The sequence below is a fragment of the Apium graveolens genome, chromosome 2 (assembly GCF_009905375.1).
Source record: "Apium graveolens cultivar Ventura chromosome 2, ASM990537v1, whole genome shotgun sequence".
Taxonomy (NCBI): Eukaryota; Viridiplantae; Streptophyta; class Magnoliopsida; order Apiales; family Apiaceae; genus Apium; species Apium graveolens.
Genome location: NC_133648.1, coordinates 134,840,129 through 134,859,820, shown reverse-complemented (window position 1 = coordinate 134,859,820; position 19,692 = coordinate 134,840,129). Strand labels below are relative to the sequence as shown.

Sequence of the window (19,692 nt, the reverse complement as noted above, 5' to 3'; positions counted from 1 at the left end):
CCTTAATAAATCCTGAATCCTGATATAGACAGTTCCTAACAATATCCCCCAATTTATACTTTACAGAATAAGCATAAATTCCAAGTTAATGTCTAGTCCCAAAAACCAAAGAGACAAATTGTAGAGTACAAAGCATACTTTGTTTCAGAATTGAATCTTCATATTTCTTGATAAACTCTGCAGTATCTCTGAAAAAAGCTTTAACTCTGTTATCAATCTTCTTCAACTATATCTCTTCTAATCTGATCTTCAAGTTCTTCTTATATCCATATTTATCTGACAATTGATAGATAGCAGCCCTTAAGTTTCTGATAGGAATTCTTTCAATCATCAACTCCTCCAATGTCACATATCAAGCTTTAAAACCATCAGGATTCATAGTTATGTGTCTCTGTGTAAGAATATTTTCAATCACAGCTTCTCCTTTCTTTATGTTGACTTCTTGCCCTTTGAAATTTATGTAAGTAGGAATGTATGATCCAAAGTAATATTTACCATCATCCAATTTGAACTAACACATCATCAAAAGTCTTCTTTGCTTGCTTATCACCATCATCATCAGAATTGGTATTTCTTCTCAAAACCGATTCAGGTTGACACTTTGTCTTTGGTACTATCTCCCTCCTTTTGGAATCTAGACTATGTAGAAGAGAGAGAATAACATCCAACTTCAAAAATTTTACATTCTAACCAGCCTCCAGAGTTGTCAGCTTTTCAGACACGTGATCTTGCTTAGTCTCCATGCTGAACATCCTCTTTATCAAGCCATTATGTTTATTTGTTCCTTTAAGAGTCACAAAAAGATCAACAATCTCTTCTCTAAGATCAACATTATCTTGTTTAAGTGTAGAGACCGAAGAATGCAATCCTTTGACTAAAACTTTTGTGGCCTTGATAGATGTTTTCATATCAGAATTAGAAACCAAATGAACAACATGATCAGCTAAAGTCTGAGCAGATTCTAGAAAGATCTTTTCACTTGGTAATCTCCAAGAGTGATTCCATTCATGAGCCTTATTAGTACTAAGAGTAGGAGCATGACCAGATGATAACCAAAATTAGACATTTTAGATGCTTCAAAATTAGCATCATCAGGATTATCATCATCAGAATTATCAGACTCATCATCATCACCAGAAGATTTCACAAGATCATCAGATGCAGTATCAGGAACTATGCCTTTGAGCTTTAAATTAAAACTTGACTTAGAAGGCTTAGTTACATGTAAAGATCCCGAAAGAAAAGAACCATAAGTACCTAAATCTCTCTATTCTTTTAAAGTGATCTCATCACTTCTCACACCACTCATCTCATGACTTTTAATAGTCAGAGTTTCCTCACAAAGATTAACTAAATCCAGACACTCAACCACCTCTCCTTTTTCCAGGTAAGGATCATGCCGCTCTTTAATTCTGTTTTTCTCTAAATCTTTTATCTCATTCTCACATGAAAGGCTCAGATAAGTTTGTCCTATAGAAATAAGAGGTGGCTGAGAAGAGTTGTCTGTGATCAAATGACTAGAGGTATTCCTTTATAAAGGTCTAATCATAGTCATGTCATCAGATAAAATAGAGTGTGAAAGATTTGTACCTTGAGCGGTAAAAACCATTGGTATGACTTTGAGTTGTTGTACCAAGATGGTGTCTGTAGAAGTAACCAGTACATCAGAATGTGTTGTGTCAAGAACAACTGCATCAGGAATTATTATTGAATCAGGAATGTGCTTCTTGTTAGGAGTTGACCCTCTATCAGAATTTATAAAGAAGTCTGCAACATAACTTTGAACTGTTGGTTCTTGTGTGACTTGAGGTGTAGAAGCTTCTTCAATCCTTTGAACTGAAGGTTCTTGTACACTTCCCTGAAAAATAGGATCATTGATAACATCATCTAATTAAGCAATATGCTATTGATGAGCTTTCTTGTCTTATATTGTCTTCTGAATATCATCAGCCACATAAATATGACTTCCTTGAGCAATATCAGGAATAGTCAAAAGAATCTCAGTGCTTGCACCTATACTTTGAGCATGTGGTTCTTGTGTAGCTGGGGCATTAACATGTGCATCTTTACTTTGAGAAGATGGTTCTTGTGGACTATACCCCTTCTGTGGTGATTGAAGCTTGGTCTTTTTACTGATATATACTGTTAAAGTATTTTCTTGTCTCTTGATAGACTTCTGTAGACCAACTTCCTTAGCAATATTATCAATTTTTGTTGTTTGAGAATCAGTAATTGTCTGATCAAGATTTGTCACTATCATGTCAGGAATTGCTTGAGACCTGTCAGGATTTGACGATGACTTATCAGGATTTGTTGATTCCTGATCCAGAGCAATATCAGCCAATACATTAAGACCATATGTTTGCTTTGAAACTCTTTCTGCTTCCTTGATCAGTCTCAATTTCTTGGGCTTAGCAGCTGCAATTGAAATTTGGTCTTCTTCTGCAATAGCACCAATATCCTCCATTGGTCTAGCAGGCATCTTGAACACAATTGGACCATCACTATCATTATCAGTATCTGATGGCTCGTCTACCAGCTTAACATAAGCCATAGTCTTCCTTCTCTTTCTTCCTACATTCTCCTTGATGCTTGTTAATGAGGAAACACTTCTCTTCCTTACTCCACCTTGTTTTTCCAATGATTTAGATGAATGTGAAATAATCTTTAGACCTGATTGTCTCTGAGACACATCAGTCAAAGCTATTGTCTTTGATTTTGCAACTGATTCTTTTTTAGAAGAAACATAGGTGATAGAGTGTTTCGATTTAAGTGAAGAAAAATGAACACTGTGGTCAGGAATAGGGTTGGATGTGCCCTGTTCCATAGTGTCAGGATTTGGAAAACTGTACTTGGTATACATTTTATTGGACAAAAACACCAACAATTCTCTTGGTAAAACTGTACCTCTCCTGAAAGTATCTTTCCTTTTTGCTAAATCAATCAGAGATTTAAAATTGATTTGAAAAATCATTACCAATCATCTTTTTCAAAACTTTCACCAGGAAAAAGATATGTAAAAATCAATTGTAAGAACCTGGTGTAACCGACACCACCATTTTTATCATTAAATCTAGATATCAAGAATTGCATAATAGTGTTACCATGATCAAAAGTATGACCATATATCAATGAGTAACCTATCTGCAGTGAAGATATTGGAAGGGCATCAAAATTAGATACCTTATTCAGAAAAGCTCTGCTTATACAGTCAAAATAGAAATTCCATTCTTTTCATAGCTTTGTTCTGAACATCTTCAGAGCCTTAGTAAAATCAATAATATGACCAATCTCTCTGACCCATTCAAAGAGTGTTGCAGTAGGAGTCACAACCGGTGTCCTGCCATTCAGCGCAGACAATTTCAAAGCTGCCTCAACTATAGTTGCATTGATCTCATATTCCTAATTTTTGTAGGTAAATAGAATGACCCCTTTCTCAGCATCAACAGTTGAATTCTCCCAAATCTGCATAATCTGTTTAAACCAAATTCTAGAAGGAGCAGTGAGAGCATACCCAATATCACTTTGGGCTAAAAAATCCTAAATTACTCTGAAAACATCGGGAATTTCAGTTTCATGCAAAATGGCTTTAAAGTTTGTAGCCGGAAAGTTGTGTGATTAAACACATACTTAATAGTAGAGAAAGAAGAAACAGATTTAATAGTAGCCATTCAAAAATTAGGGGTTTGAGCGAAGATATGAGAGTTCGGAAAATTTGTGAAAAGCAGTGTGTGTATAGTGTATGTCTAAGATAGAGAATAACAATTAATCATGAACTGATTATATCAGATCGAGATAACAAGACACTAATGCACATGGCATATTCTGATTGGATAGAATAATTAATGGAAAAATTAATGTATAGTTCTAGTTAAACATGCATAACTTTCAAGGAGCATAAAAAATATTGCGCCTAAAAACTAGCAATTATGCTACCACAAATATCCAAATTACAAACAACTCAATAATAATGCACAAGAATAATTCTCAAATATACTTAATTTAAATTAAGTATGAATTAGAAAAAATAATTGAACAGAATCATAACATACTCACAACCAGTATCAGAATTTGACTACAACATCAGGATTTAATGTATCAAGATCCGACGAAGGAAATCAGTATCTGATAAATCAATTTTTATCATAGCTAACCATCCCAAGCTCATGGAGTAACTTTCCAAACATTGCTTTTGGTAAGGGTTTGTTGAAGATATCAGCTACTTGTTGATCAGTCGGAACAAAGTGAAGCTCAATTGTTCCTTCCATGACATGCTCCCTGATAAAATAATATCGAATATGGATATGTTTAGTGAGTGAGTGTTGTACTGGATTACATGTCAATGTAATGGCGCTTTGATTATCACAAAATATAGGAATCTTTGAGTAAGACAATCCATAGTCCAACAGTTGATTTTTCATCCAAAGAATCTGAGCACAGCAACTGCCAGCGGTAATATATTCAGATTCAGCTGTAGATGTAGATATTGATTACTGCTTCTTGCTTTTCCAGGTAACCAATCTACCACCTAAATACTGACAGCCACCTGAGGTACTCTTCCTGTCGATTTTGCATCCAGCAAAATCTGCATCAGAATAGCCAACTAGACTGAAATCTAATTCTCTTGTATACCATAAGTCAAGAGATTGAGTCCCATTTAAGTATCTCAGAATTCTTTGTACAACAATTAAATGAAGTTCCCTGGGTTTGGCCTGAAATCTTGCACACAAGCAGGCCGCATACATAGTATTTGGTCTACTAGCAGTTAGATAAAGCAATGAACCAATTATACCTTGGTAAGCAGTGACATCAATTTCTTTACCTTGGTCTGGATCTAACTTTGTAGCAGTGGCCATTGGAGTTGCAGCAGTTGTACTTTCTTGCATATTGAACCTAGTCAATAGATATTTTGTATACTTAGATTGATTAATGAAAATTCCCTCATCAGTTTGTGTAACTTGTAGCCCAAGAAAGTAACTCAACTCTCCCATCATACTCATTTGGTACCTTGACTTCATAAGATTAGAAAATTTCTTGCACAACTTGTTGCTAGTAGACCCAAAGATAATATAATAAACGTAAATTTGCACCAAAAGAAGATCACTACCTTTATTTATATAAAACAAGGTTTTGTTAATGGTACCTCTTTTAAAACCACTTTCAATCAGAAATTTAGCAAGTGTTTCATGCCAGGCCCTTGGTGCTTGTTTGAGTCCATATAAAGCTTTGTCAAGTCTTTACACATGATCAGGAAATTTGGGATCTATGAATCCAGGTGGTTGCTCAACATATACTTCTTCTTTAACTCTCCATTCAGAAAGGCACTCTTGACATCCATCTGAAAGACTTTGAACTTCTTGTGTACAACATATGCTAAGAAAATCTGAATAGCTTCCAGTCTTACCACAGGAGCAAATGTCTCATCATAATCAATGCCTTCTTATTGTGAATAGCCCTTTGCAACAAGTCTAGCTTTGTTCCTGATTATTCTGCCATATGAATCTGTCTTGTTCATAAAAATCCATTTTATGCCAACAACTAATTTGTTATTTGGCCTTGGAACCAGTTTCCAAACTTTATTCCTTTCAAACGCATTCAACTCTTCCTATATTACTTGAATCCAGTCAGCATCCTTGAATGCATCTTCTACTTTCTTTGGTTCCTCTTTAAAAAGAAAGTTGTGATAGAGACATTCATGTTAAGTTGCACTTCTAGTTTGGACTCTAGCCTCAAGATCTCCAATGATAAGATCAGGTGTATGATCTTTTTCCCATTTTACAGCCTTTGACAGTTCAGTCTCATGTCCTGATGTGCCCCTGTACTTGTGCTATCATTTCCATGTGAAGCTCCCCCTGTATCAGTACTGTCTGTTCCTGAGTGAGAAGATCTTCCATTTGTAGACTGTTCACCAGACTGATCTTGATTTCCAGTTGAATGATTACCTCCTGATGATCTATCATTTGTTATATTTGAAGAATTTTCAGTTGATCATGTATATTCAGATTCATCAACTTCATCAGAATCTGAATCACTAGAGTTATCACTGTCTGTATGTGGATATTGCTCCCCTCAAAATATGGGTCTTCATGAAGTAACACTAAATCAGGATCAGAATCTTCATCAAGAGCTGCTCAGTGTCAGGATTTAACTTGTCAACAGAATTGGACAAGTCATCATGACTTGAATTATCTTCTGACTTGAGTCTTTTATTTACAAACACAAGTTCTTCATGCGTGTCTTCGTCAATTCCAGTGATCTTCTTGTCATCAAAGAAAACATGAATTGATTCAACAATTGTCCTCATTCTCAGATTGAAAACTTTGTAGGATTTTGATGAAGGGTATCCAGCAAAAATCCCCTCATCTGCTTTTCTGTCAAATTTCCAAGTATTTCAGGATGTGCTCTAAGAACAAAACACTTGCATCCAAAGATATGGAGATGCTTTAAGCTTGGCTTCTTTTCCTTGATAATTTGATAAGGAATTAATCCATGTCTGTTAATCAGAGTCAAGTTCTGAGTATAACAGGCAGTGTTGACAGCTTCTGCCCAAAAGTATGTTGGTAGATTAGCTTCCACTAGTATAGTCCCGCCAGCTTCAATGAGTGTCCTATTTTTCCTTTCCACAACTCCATTTTTTTAGGCTTTCCAGGTGCCGAGAATTGTTGAGAGATTCTCTTGAATCTGTATATCTCATCCATTTTGTTGTTTTTGAACTCGGTCCCATTGTCACTCCTCAGAATTGCACTTTGTACTATTTTCAATCAGTCTCAGATAATTCAAAAGAATTTCTGATATTTCATACTTATTGTGCAATAAAAACACCCAAGTAAATCTAGTATATTCATCAACAAGAACTAGAGTATACCCATTTTTGTTAATTGACATGACATTCACAGGGCCAAAGAGATCCAAGTGCAGCATTTGATATGGCTTCTTGATGGATGATTCTGACTTGCTTTTGAAAAAGGTTCTTCTTTGCTTGGCTTGTTGACAAGCATCACACAAACCATCAGGGGAGTAGTACACGTTAGGTACACCTCTTACCAAGTCTCTCTTCACCAATTCATTGAGATTATTGAAGTTGATGTGAGAAAGCTTCTTGTGCCAATTCCAACTCTCATCTACCGATGCTTTGGTTACCAAACAAGTTTCAGGACCATCAGTATTTGCATAAAGTTTGGCTTCATAAATGTTTTTATGTTTGTAGGCTTTAAAAACAATCTTCTTTGTGATCTTATGAACTACTTCACAGTGAGTGTCATAGAATACAACATAAAAACCTCTGTTAGTAATTTGACTGATGCTCAAGAGATTGTGCTTCAGTCCATCTACCAGAGCTATATTTGAGATGATGACATTTCCAATGATTATATTACCATATCCCAGTGTTTTTCTACATTGCCATCACCATAGGAAACCATTAGGCCATCCTTCTCCTCATATTCTGATAACAAGGATTTAGTTTCAGTCATATGTGCTGAAAAATCACTGTCCAAGACAAGCACATTCTTCTTGTTTCCCTATAATCAGAAATATAGAAATCAGTTAGAATTTTAAGAACCCACACTTGTTGGTTCCTTTTTGACATCTTATGTATTTTTGCATTAGAAAGCTTCTTGTCAGGATTTAATCCATCAAGAATTACTCCATCATAATATGTCTTGACACCTTTTACTCTATAAGATGTATGCACATTCAGTTTAGCAATTCTATTTAAAATAACAATTTTATTGAATTTTGGCAAAGGATCATAATTGTTGTGATACAAACTATAATAATCTTTATAAGTGTAAATAGAATGCGAACTGCTACCACAATGAGAACAAGGATTCTGTGGTTTATAAAGTACTGATCTACTAGTAATATCAGACTCAGGAATATTAGAAATTTTCTTTTTAGGCTTCTTGGAATTAATAACAATACCACAGTTAAAACAAGCTTTTATAGGAGCATCAGGAATGTACTTATAGTTGTTTGCCTTATTTATCCCTTGTTTTCAATTTCTACCTCTCTTAGTCCTAGATTTAGGAGTCCTGGCAGTTTACTCACAAATTTTCTTGTATAACTGACTTTTAGAAAGAAGTCCTATATTTTTGCTTTTCTTTTCTTGTATTTTAGTCTCTTTATTCCTTTTATTAGAGACTCTAGGTTCAGATTTCTTCTCATTAGAATTCTTAGAGGTTGAACCAACTTCATAGACAGACTTCACTCCATTTTCATCAGTTATAAAACACTTAACATTAGTAGTGTTATTAATATCCTTATTGATATTTCTATCAGTAAATTTATTATAACCTAGACATTCTTTCCAATTTTTCTCACTGATGAAACTATGAACTTTCTTTCCTGAAATCATCCATATTTTAAACACCTCGCTTTCTTTCTCAAGAACTTTCTCTAGTCTGGCATACTTGATGTTTATCTGAGTTTAATTATGTTGAGCCTTTTTACATGCTTTTTCATTCTCATGCATGCATACTAACTCAGCTTCTAAAAAATCATTTTTTTCTCTAAGCTTCTTATTATCAGCAATTAAATTATCACATTTAATAGTCTTATTTTTAAAAGTGACATGCAAAGAGTATAAGAAAGTTTTCAGTTCAGACATGTTATCAATATCAACAGGGAATATAACAGAAGGTACCTTATCAGTTCCTGAAGCATTCTCTCCATAAGTTTTTATGAGTGCCTAGCATTTATCATCATTGTCAGTTCCTGATGAGTCCATCCAATCTTTGTTAGAGTTTATTGTGACCAAAGCCTTTCTAGTTGACTCGGGGCACTCAGAAGCCTGATGTCCCCTTTCATTGCAGTTGTAACAAGTCACCTTGGTCTTGTTAAACTTCCTTCCCTTTGTGTACTGTTCATCAGTCTTTATGAACTTGCCTTTGCCATCACTAGAGAATCTTCTGTTGAAACCACCTCTTCTTTGTGATTTTGCAAATCTCATCCTTCTAAAGCCTTTAACCAGCATTGCACCGATTTCAACAACTTGAGGATCATCCAGATCAATCTCATAATCCTCGTCAGTATCTGTGTCAGGATCTAATAAATTATCAGTACCTGACTCTTCCACCATGTTCATTCTTCTTGACCTCTCACTCACCTTTTCCTTGCCTTTATGAGTCTCAGCATTGAGACTTGAGAGCCACAACCTTCATCCTCTGACCAATTCTGTTCTTCCTTTGCTGGATCTCTAAGTCATGAGTTTTCAGCATCCCATACACTTCATCCACGGTCAGTGAATCATGATCATATTGATGCCTAATTATTGAGGCTTGAGTATCCTAATCTTCAAGAAGAGCTCTCAAAAACTTGGTGTTTGATTCTTCTCTTTCATATTCTTTTTCAACCAATGATAGATCATTCAACAGTGTCAGAATTATATCATAAATATCAGTAATTGACTCATCAACCTTGGCATCAAATTGCTCATATTCTTGCACAAGAACAACTCTTCTATTCTTCTTGATTGCCAATGTACCTTGACACCGTGTCTCCAAGGCATCCCATATCTCCTTTGTAGTCTTGCAAGAAATCACTCGGTTTGACATCACATTGTCCAAACTATTGTGCAGAATATTCCTGACTTTTGCATCCTTTAGCATTGAAGCCTTTTCCAGACCTGACCACTTTGATCTTTCTTTCCAAATACAGTGTTTAGGAGCATCTGGGGTAATAGCCACAGTTTTCATAGGGTATGGAGGTCATGCTTTAATGATATCAACATATGTATCATCAATAGTTTCTAGGAACATCAACATCTTTACTCTTTATGTAGAGTAATCAGCTTTCTTCAGGAAGAGAATTTTCATACTTTCATACTTACTTCCAGACATCTTGACCTTTGCAAATTAACAGTTAATTTGGCCGCTCTGATACCACTTGTTGCCCACTAAAATAATTATTTAAGAGGGATTGGATAAAATTACTAAACAAATCGTTGTATTATGAAAGTAAAGTAAGAACATATGAATCATATAACAGTTTATATTGATCTTTGATAAACTGTTACAAAACTCTCTCAAGAACAATATTCTTAAGAGTTTCTAGGTTATGCAAATACTCGTGTTAAGCACCACACATAAAGTTTTAACCTATTATGTGTTTATATACCACACAGCTATAATCAATCAGTATCAATCACAAGATATATTACAGTATAATTCTACCACTTTTTATACATATCTAAATCAATTACGACCCTATTAATCAACACCTTCTGATTTATCTCGCAGTTCTGACTTGTCATCCAAATCATTCTCAACGGATAACCTGATCAAAGGATATATGTTATAATTTCAACGGATATTCATACATAGATATCAACGGATGACTGAATAGATTATCAACGGATGATAATATCCTAACAATTCCTCTGTCAGATCCTTACGCCTTGATAACTCCTGATTCCTGACATAGACAGTTCCTAACATCAAGCCTGAAAAAAGAAGAAGAAGAATTGTAATACAATAAATCATCATTATAGAGTCTAGATATTTATTGAACATAAATTATTTACAGTTCTATTTTTTATACATTATAACTAAATTATTAAGAACTATACTTCATTTATTAATGATAAAAAAATTGAAATTTGAAAAAAATTATACACTAAATTCTGATATATTGTTATTATGCTAGTTTTACATAAATTAATATTGTCACGTGACGTCACCCGTAAGGAAATTAAAAAATGGAATTAACATTTCCGGAAAACAAACAAAATTGTGTAGATTCATTGTGGAAGGCACCAAACTAGCATGGGAGGAGGAACAACCCTGTCAGAGCTATATCAATCCTCTAAAAAGTTGTTATTGAAATCCAGAGATGGCCTGGAACGCCTCGAGCGTCTCGAATATTCCTCCACTTCCGCCGGCGACTCGCCGGAGCTTTCTTATTCCGTTGAGCGAGATGTCTCTCAGATTCACTCTCTTTGCGCCAATATGGATCTCCTTTGGCGCTCCGTTGCTAATAAGCCTCAGCGTGATCTCTGGAAAAGGTCTATTCAATTCCATCCTCATCGTATCTTCATCTACACGTTGTTAATTAGGTTTAAATTCGACTTTTTCAGTTTTCATTTATTAGTTTTGTTTGTGTTTGTGTGTGTGTGTGAGCTCTTCAAGTGCTTAGCGTAATCGATATTGTGAATTTTGCGATCTTGTAAAGCTTGAATTGTCTACATTAACTGTTGCACTCACCGAAGTTTGTAATTAGCTGTTTTGATCTATCATCTATGTTTATGAGTTAAGAGCGTGTGTCTGTGAATTGATTGTTGTGTAAATGTGTTTATGTCGTAAATTAGTAGGGGAGTACTTGTATGTTTTCTCTTCTGTTTCTGTGAGATCGATTGATCATCCTAGATGTTCTGTTGGAAATGGTATGCTACTAAAAATGCCTCTAGTTTTGAAATGATGCTAACCTTGTGAAGCTTGATTTGGCTACTTGTGCTATATAGGAGTATTTATATTACAAGTGTGGCACTCATGATTGTTGTGTGTAGGAATATTTTGACATATTGGTGTTTGAGAAGCGTGTCGAAGAGTTTTGATTGGAACAATAATGTGAATTCACTATATGTTGATTCATCGCTGTTTTTTACTGAGTTGCTTTAGAGTTCATATTGGAATGTTTTTTACTCACTCATTGGGTTATGTGTTTGCTTATGTAGGAAAGTGGAACAAGTGGCCGAAGAGGCTGACTCCTTGAAAGACAGTCTGGACAAATACTTTCAACGCCATCAAAGACGGATGCAAGAAGCTCATGACAGGGCAGCATTGTTGGGAAGAGCTGTATGTAGTTCTCTCTCTTTCTGTAGATTTATGTTGTGGAATATTTCTCGTGTCTTTCGATTCTAATGTAGTTGAACGGTATTGTTATAGAATGGGGAATCATCACATGTTTTGAGAATTTTTGACGAGGAAGCACAAGCAATGCAGTCTGCTCGTAATTCTTCAAGGATGCTGGAAGAAGCTAATGCAACTGGAGTAGCTATTCTATCCAAGTATGCTGAACAAAGAGATCGTTTGAAGGTAGGCACATTGACTTTTACTTTGCAAATCCTATTTATGAAATAATCATCCTGCCGCATGTAGTGCAAAATCACAAGTCGTCTTAATTTATTTATTTTTGCAAGGTTATTTGCCAAGGCTACTAATAGCCACTTGAAGATCCCTCGATTTAATTTTAATATATGTACTGTATAGATGCTTGGTCGCTAGCAGTTTTATCTACAATGAAGAAGAGAGTTGTAACATTATCATGCCCACCTGGGTTAGTGGATGGTACACACCCTCATACCCCATTGACTGTCTATGAAGGGTTTTATCAATTATGTTATGAATTAGATCTGAACATGATCGACTTTTCATCTTAATAAATAGAACATCAAAAATGTCATTTTTTAAATCTAACATTTAATATTTCTAGCATCCCTCTGTTCGGTTAAATTCGAATGTTTATATCCTCCATAATGAGACCTTGGACCTGTGCCACTCCTGGCCTCATCTCAATTTTGATTCTCACTTGCAGCCATGAAAATGCATGCAGATGACAGCTGCACATGTTGCTGAAGCCTCCTTACTTTTGACTAATATTTAACAAGCACTACCTTAACACGCACATATGATGTGTCTATATCAGAATATATCACATACACATTACATGCATACTTGCAAACAGATGGGAAGCAATTATTCAGGCAAAAAGTACTGGATGGCTGGCAGACGGATCTTCACTTGTACTATAGTAAAACATTTAGCTTCTGCATGTGTTTTAAGTGATTTCTTTGATATATGTATAGCTATATCTTAGAAAATCTATTAGAATCTGTCCTAAACTTCAGTATGAGATTTTTCTCATATCCGCCACTGTTAACCAGTATAGAGAGTAAATGGCTGTTACAGTGAAGGAACTATTATTTCACATAAACACATTATACATCAATATTTATTTTATTTAACACATTGAATAACTTAACATGCATGCAGAAAAGTTTATATAAGTAACTTCTAACTACCACTGAGTAATTTCACATCTACCTGATATACTTTAATGCACTCAATAGAACTTCATATGAATGCAGAAAGCTCAACGGAAAGCATTGGATGTTCTCAACACACTGGGGCTATCAAATTCTGTTTTAAGGCTTATAGAGAGGCGAAATCGTGTTGACCAGTGGATTAAATATGCAGGCATGGCCTTGTCAATTATCATACTAATTGCTTTCTGGAGGTGGACACGGTGATTAAGTTTCAGTCTGTCTCTAGTTTAAATAGATTCTCTAGTTACTCGCTTATCTGGAGTTTTCTTTGATCGGAAAGGAAGATTTTAAAAACAGCTCTGTGATATTCATATGAAGTGTATCATAGCTTTTGGTAGATAGTGTGGATTACATCAGCTTTGGAAACCACACTAATACATATTATGCACCCTGGAGCCCATGAGCTTTGTCAAACAGCGTTACCTGAGGGTTGTGGCCTGTGGGGAGAGCTGTGGAAATCAGATTGTGATCAATTCTGATCTTCACGGATTCTGAATCTTAATTTAGCACATGGTCAAATCTGTATAGTCATGATTTTCCGAACTTTCAGGTTCCAGTAGCCTCAACTGCCAATGTACAGATTTTCAATCTTTTTTTGCTTTGGATGTGCATTCATAAGATCAAAGCGCCGAATGTTGTATTTGAATAATCTGTTTGAAACCATTCTCAAATTTGTAACACTTTCACTGTTACTGTTTTTTGCGCCAAGCAAAAGGCTTTTCCATTGTCATGCATAGTCTAGGGCCAGGTCTCTTTGATGGATCTGCAGAAAAGCTAGTTCTGTTTTTCCATAAATTTGATTTCTCTAGTATTAAACAATTTTAAGTTGTTTGTTTCATGTTTCAACAACAATTCCTTTTACAATGCTTAGAGCAGAATGGCATTGGAATTCATCATACCGTACATACCTAGGGGAAAAATAAAGACTTGAATAAGCAAATCTAGTTTCAAATACTGAGCAAAGGCAAAACACCAAATCCAGTACAATTTACTGATATAATCCAAGTCATAAAAACAACAATAGGTCCTATTAACTGCCTATATCCACATACTTGCATTCATGAACAAGACTCGTAGAAAGCTAAGTATAAGATGTTCAACAGTGTTTGCAGCTCCCCCGGAAGCAACATTTAAAAGCAAGGCAAACAGTAATAACAAAGCACAAATTCTTGTCCAATAAAAGCACACCCCTTCTGCAACTACGAATGCATAATGTACAATTATGCAACTTAGTCGGCTGTCCAGCTCTGTTCTACTATCTCACGAACTCTTCGGTTGTACTCCCGCTTATTTTCACTGAACATACGAGCAGCTTCAGAATTTGCAGGGGAATTTGGGTTTGGATCACAAAGTAGAGACTGAGAAACAAAATTTTTATATTAATTAGCATACTGAAGCATTACTGTTCAAAGTGGGAATAATAAGTAAATAATAACAAAAGGGAGTGGAAGAATAATGGAAAAAGGTAGTTGTCATCAATATATCCCATCCCCACATCCCCCAGTATAACTGTATAACACCTTAAAACACTTGAAAACCACTGAAATATAAGAAAAGAAGAAAACTCAACAGAACATATTAATATATTTTCACATAACAAAAAACCCTTAAGGTTGAGAACATTATTTTACATCATTATAGGTAGTAGCTACTTGCATAAAAAACAATGGTAGTAACCAATTATTAGATGGAGGATGGTATTGCAAATTAATATTATTTTAGTAGCATTGTAGCAATGCGCATCCAAGTATAGATTAGGCACATCAATTATATAGTTTATTTATCTAAACAAGTAAAACAACCAGTCCACTGTTATCAATACCCCATACTTCAAATAGAATTAAAAAAAATAAGGACGAGAACTGAACATAAATGTAGACTAGAATACTTAGTGGCAAAGAAGGCTTCACCTAACAGGCAGTACATATTCCCAAAAGATATATGCAACTTATACACAAGCAATAAATATATACACCAAAAGGCACACCTGGATGGAAGTAAGAATAGCAGCCACATCATATATAGGACTCCACTGATTCTGTAAGATATCCAAGCATATACTTCCATCTGCATAAACTGATTAAAATCCCTCAAGTTAGATGATGACATGCCACAATAGTAAAAAAACAAACATATAATGAATTACGGTTACTAGAAAATACATGGCCATCAAGTAATGGCACACTTAAGGTCGAGTAAAGATGTAAATGAATTATAAGAAGAAACACACTGTTAGGATGAAACATCCTGGAGACAAATCGGACTACTGGTGGTTTATTAGGGTAATCCTCCGTAAACTGCAGAGTCAACTTGAACGTTCCTGCATTCACAAAGAAGCTGATTAAACAAAGTGTAATAAAATATCAAAACAAAGTTAACAAAATAACTGAACAGAAAAACAAGGTTGAACTTTACCAAAATTTTGTTAGCTATTAGTGTGACAAATAAACTATTAATTTAAAAGCTAAATATTTAAAGGTACCACGGAAGATTCAAGGACTCCCAGTATATTCATTAAGCATTAATATAAAAAAACCCGTGTTTGGTTATTACTAATAATTTAACTAGATCTTCTATCAAGTAAAACATGATATCATTCAAAAGGTGACTGCATTTTATGTATACATGCCACATTTATGCAGGATAGTACATAAAAATCCAAGACAATGCTACCATTAAACTTGAAAGATGAGGTCATAATCACTCGGTCAGCGAATGAATGAACTTCTAACTGGAAGCACTATTATAAGGGGAACTTATAACTGGATACACTATTATTGGAGCATAAACTAAGTCTTGTGAAGTCAAAGCAGCCACATTCGTTCAGACAAACTGGAGAACAGCCACATCAGCACAATATCTAGAGGTTCATTCCTTAACCCCCACTTAAAGATAAATTAATTACCATAAGAGTAGTTTACTTACGTAAAATATCATCTACAATTTTAGTTTTTAATTTTATCTGCAAAGGAATATGAGGATCATTGCCCGCTCTTGCAACTTGCATATATAAGAACTGAGAAGATATACCTATGTGTTAGTCTGGTAGCCTATAGATAGCAAGATTTGTTTGTATTTCCAGATTATGCTTAATGAAGATAGGAAAATGGGACTTCAATTCCACCAATCTGCTTCTCTCTCTAGTTCTCTCTAGTTTTTAACTGGTTTCTCTCTCTAAAACTATCTTCTCCTACAAGATAACTTTGAATCCCTCTCTAATTTTCTGTTCTTACTCTAAATGTCTGCTAAAACTACTCTATTTCTATCCTAATCTCTCTGTTATCTTATGTGCAAGCTCAGAGAAGACCTAGAAAAATAACTCAGATTAGCAACTCAGTACCCTTAGTTCCTGACTAGGTGCTAAAACTTTTCCAGGATTTAGTTAAAAGCTATTCAGAGAGGTGGATGCCGCTGGTTGTTGGGTCACCCACTGGTGTATTCCTGATGAGTGAACTGACCTTTTAAGAAAAACTAAAGGTGTCTGTAGTATATTGGAGTCAACTTGGTTGATCAGTCTTCAACTATTTTTTTACTGGTGCAACCCGACCAAATATGTTTCTTCCGAGGAAAATCGAAGGAAAACACATGCCGCCTTAACTGGATGCATTGATTTAGGTGTTGGGGCAAAAGAATGAGGAGAATATATCTATCAAATACATATTGGAAACTACAATTCTTTATTCCAACTATTTATTAAAGATACCGCAACAGTAATATCTAATAATGATGTCACAAATTTAATTATTTACATAGATACTCAGAGTCCACTATATATATTATTTCGCTTCAACAAACATGCATGTTTCTTTAGTCAAGAAACTTTGTCAACAGTCACTTTCGTGTACCAATCAGACAGCGGCCTGTTTAGGGTTTCCTTATGGACCCATCCACTTCGTCTAAATTGGCTGCACACAGAAATTTATTACAGTAATGGACATATTTATAAATAGGTACTATCAGTAGTACGCTGTGTGTTTATAGGAAATAGCAATATTAAAAGATCATTACACTAGTTATTGACAAGACTATTACATCCAACACGAAAGTTTGACCTGAAAAGTGAAAACTCATCACCTAAGTGTTACCACATTAATAAGCTAGCACTGCATCTCGATGTATAACCAAAAAAAAAAGTAATATATCACAAATGTATAAGGACTAGTTTACAAATGATCTGCACTTGACTTGCAAAAATGTTCAGTATTACGGTGAGTAATTTACGTCTGTAATGGATCAAGAGCAATGTTAATAAAGGTAAGAGGCGAGACCTTAAGAGCCTACACGTTGAGGAGAGGTGTGCGCCTAATCGAAGTGAAGCGCACAAGTTGATATTGCTTAAAAAATATAGACACACATGTAGGTATTACACATGCAAATAATAAATCAAGTTCAAATATTTAATTGCAATTTTTAATAGGACATTATATCAGAAATTTAACAACTAATTTTGTAAAATTGGTACTTGCCATTAATTGAAGATGGCAACAAGATCATAACAAAACATTGTAAAAGTAATTTATTAATATGATTTTTAATTTACCGGGAAAAAAAAATTAAAGTCACATTACAAAGAGAATGAATATAAAAATTATACAACTGTAAATAATTACCAGGTACAATAGATACATATATAACATATATATAAATACAAAAAAAATACATCGTACACATTGCACACGTATAACATACACATTGTCTGAAAAAAAAATATTGCATTAAAATTTATAAGATATATATATATATATATTGCATATATTATAACATATATAGAGAACATTACATCTATATATATTTGCTATACTGGTGAGTAATATAGCTACACATATACATATATATCAACTTTATGTACACACGTCAAAATTATATACCGAACTTGGCAGAAAATCAGTACAATATGAGATCAAAAATGAAAGGATGAAGTAGAAACATATTTGACGGACCATAAGTGACCAACTTGGAAATATAAATGAAGAACTAGGCCAAACTCAGTAATAGATCTAAAAGGCGGAGACTGTTGACTACATAAGGAAAAAAGCAATCTGATTTAGGGTTTCTTCTCATATATGTTCTCAGGTATAATTAACTCCATTTGATTTTGGGCTAATCAAGTCACCTCATCTACACGCGCTTGTAGCCTCACTATGTAAGTCGCACGACTCATGGGAACACACCTCAGGCAGGTTGATCAGATAACCTAGTCCTCGAGCTGATTAATGGTTACACATTTAAAATTTTAACTTCATCTACTCTCTTTTCACTTTGAATGTGTTCACAATTTTTCATTCAGTTCTCGCCGACCAAACAGGAAACTAGTTGCAGTGGCTAGATTCCCCTAAAGCCTTTCTGCATATTCTGCAATCTTCTGGCTATTTACAGAATGTTTCGTTGAGAATTGAGATCTATAGACATTTTTGATGCAATTATATAAATAGAGAAAGCTGACTAATAAACAGGACCAAAGCAAAATTTACATAAAAAAACAAATTAAAAGGCAAGAACCAATTTGAAGGGGGTCAATAGAATTCACAAAATCAAAAATCCCTAAAAAACCCATATGACAAAGTTACAGAAGCATACCCACACAAGAAGAATAATAAAACATGCCACATAATATAAAATCACAATCCAAGCAATACCGTAAACCGTAAAGACGAATAAAGATGACAAATTTAAGTGAAGCCGAAAAGAAGTAACTAACCTCCGTCCCAGGGAGTATCATCAGGCCTGAATAAACAACAAAAAAAAAACAATAAACAAATCAAATATAACCCAAGCTAACCCTATATCAAATATATTGAGAGAGAGAGGGGGGGGTACCCAAAAATGACGGCGTTCCAGAGGAGGATGTTGTTGTCATGAGGAGCACCACTAATACCAGCAGGAGGGTCTTGATGCAGCCTCTTAAAATCCCTCATCAATCGTTTTCTCGCCGGCGTTGACATCCTCCGTTTTAGCCTCCTCCCGCCTCTCCCGTTTTCCTGATATGATATTTGTTTACCCGGCTGTTTGTTGTTTTTATATAGACCGTCTTTCGAGATCGATTGCTGTTGGAACATACTATCCTTATTAAAATACTTTTTTTTTATATTCCGATTAATTATTTCATTTCTTTTTGAAAGAATATTCTTATTAGAATATTTTATAGGAGATTGATTGTTATTGATAAATATGTTTCCCTTTACAAAACAAAAAAGATGTCTTATTAGAATATTTTATCCCGGAATCAAATATATATTCATTTTATTTTATTTTTTTAGTAATTAGGCTTATATATCTTACAATTGACTATGTATTCTAACAAATCTCGGGATAAACAAGAATCGAAACCCGGTACTATAAAAAATAAGCCCTTGACCACTTGAGTAGGGTCGTCAAACGGATAATTCGAATACAAATCTACCTATATCTATATCCGCAATTGTCAGATTAAGATATAGATAATATCCATTTTATTTTGGAAACGGAAAATATCCGTTTTTTCTCGGATACGGATGCGGATAATTTTTCTGATAAAGATAGAAGATAATAGTTTCTAAGGATAAATGCAATAAAAAAAATATAAGAGCCGTTAGAATTTGTCATATAATATTGTGCTTTTGTGGACATTTTCAGATGTAAAATCCACTGCTTCAAAAGAAATATTGAAATAT

General features: G+C 34.6%; 2 protein-coding genes across 2 annotated transcripts; one reads left to right on the top strand and one right to left on the bottom strand.

Moving 5' to 3' along the window:
* The first annotated feature begins 10,719 nt into the window (after positions 1-10,719).
* On the top strand, positions 10,720-13,734 carry LOC141707869 (membrin-11-like). The gene is made up of 4 exons (XM_074511286.1): positions 10,720-11,002; positions 11,672-11,792; positions 11,883-12,032; positions 13,085-13,734. Exons 1-4 carry the CDS (start codon positions 10,764-10,766, stop codon positions 13,244-13,246), a joined length of 672 nt encoding a protein of 223 aa, XP_074367387.1. The 5' UTR covers positions 10,720-10,763; the 3' UTR covers positions 13,247-13,734.
* Positions 13,735-13,974: 240 nt separating this feature from the next.
* Positions 13,975-19,113, bottom strand: LOC141707870 (ubiquitin-conjugating enzyme E2 2-like). Its single transcript, XM_074511287.1, has 5 exons — positions 18,860-19,113; positions 18,741-18,766; positions 15,273-15,362; positions 15,030-15,118; positions 13,975-14,400 (listed from the first exon to the last, which is right to left on the bottom strand). The coding sequence occupies exons 1-5, from the start codon at positions 19,096-19,098 to the stop codon at positions 14,272-14,274; spliced, it is 573 nt and encodes a 190-aa protein (XP_074367388.1). The 5' UTR covers positions 19,099-19,113; the 3' UTR covers positions 13,975-14,271.
* Between the last annotated feature and the right edge of the window lie 579 nt (positions 19,114-19,692).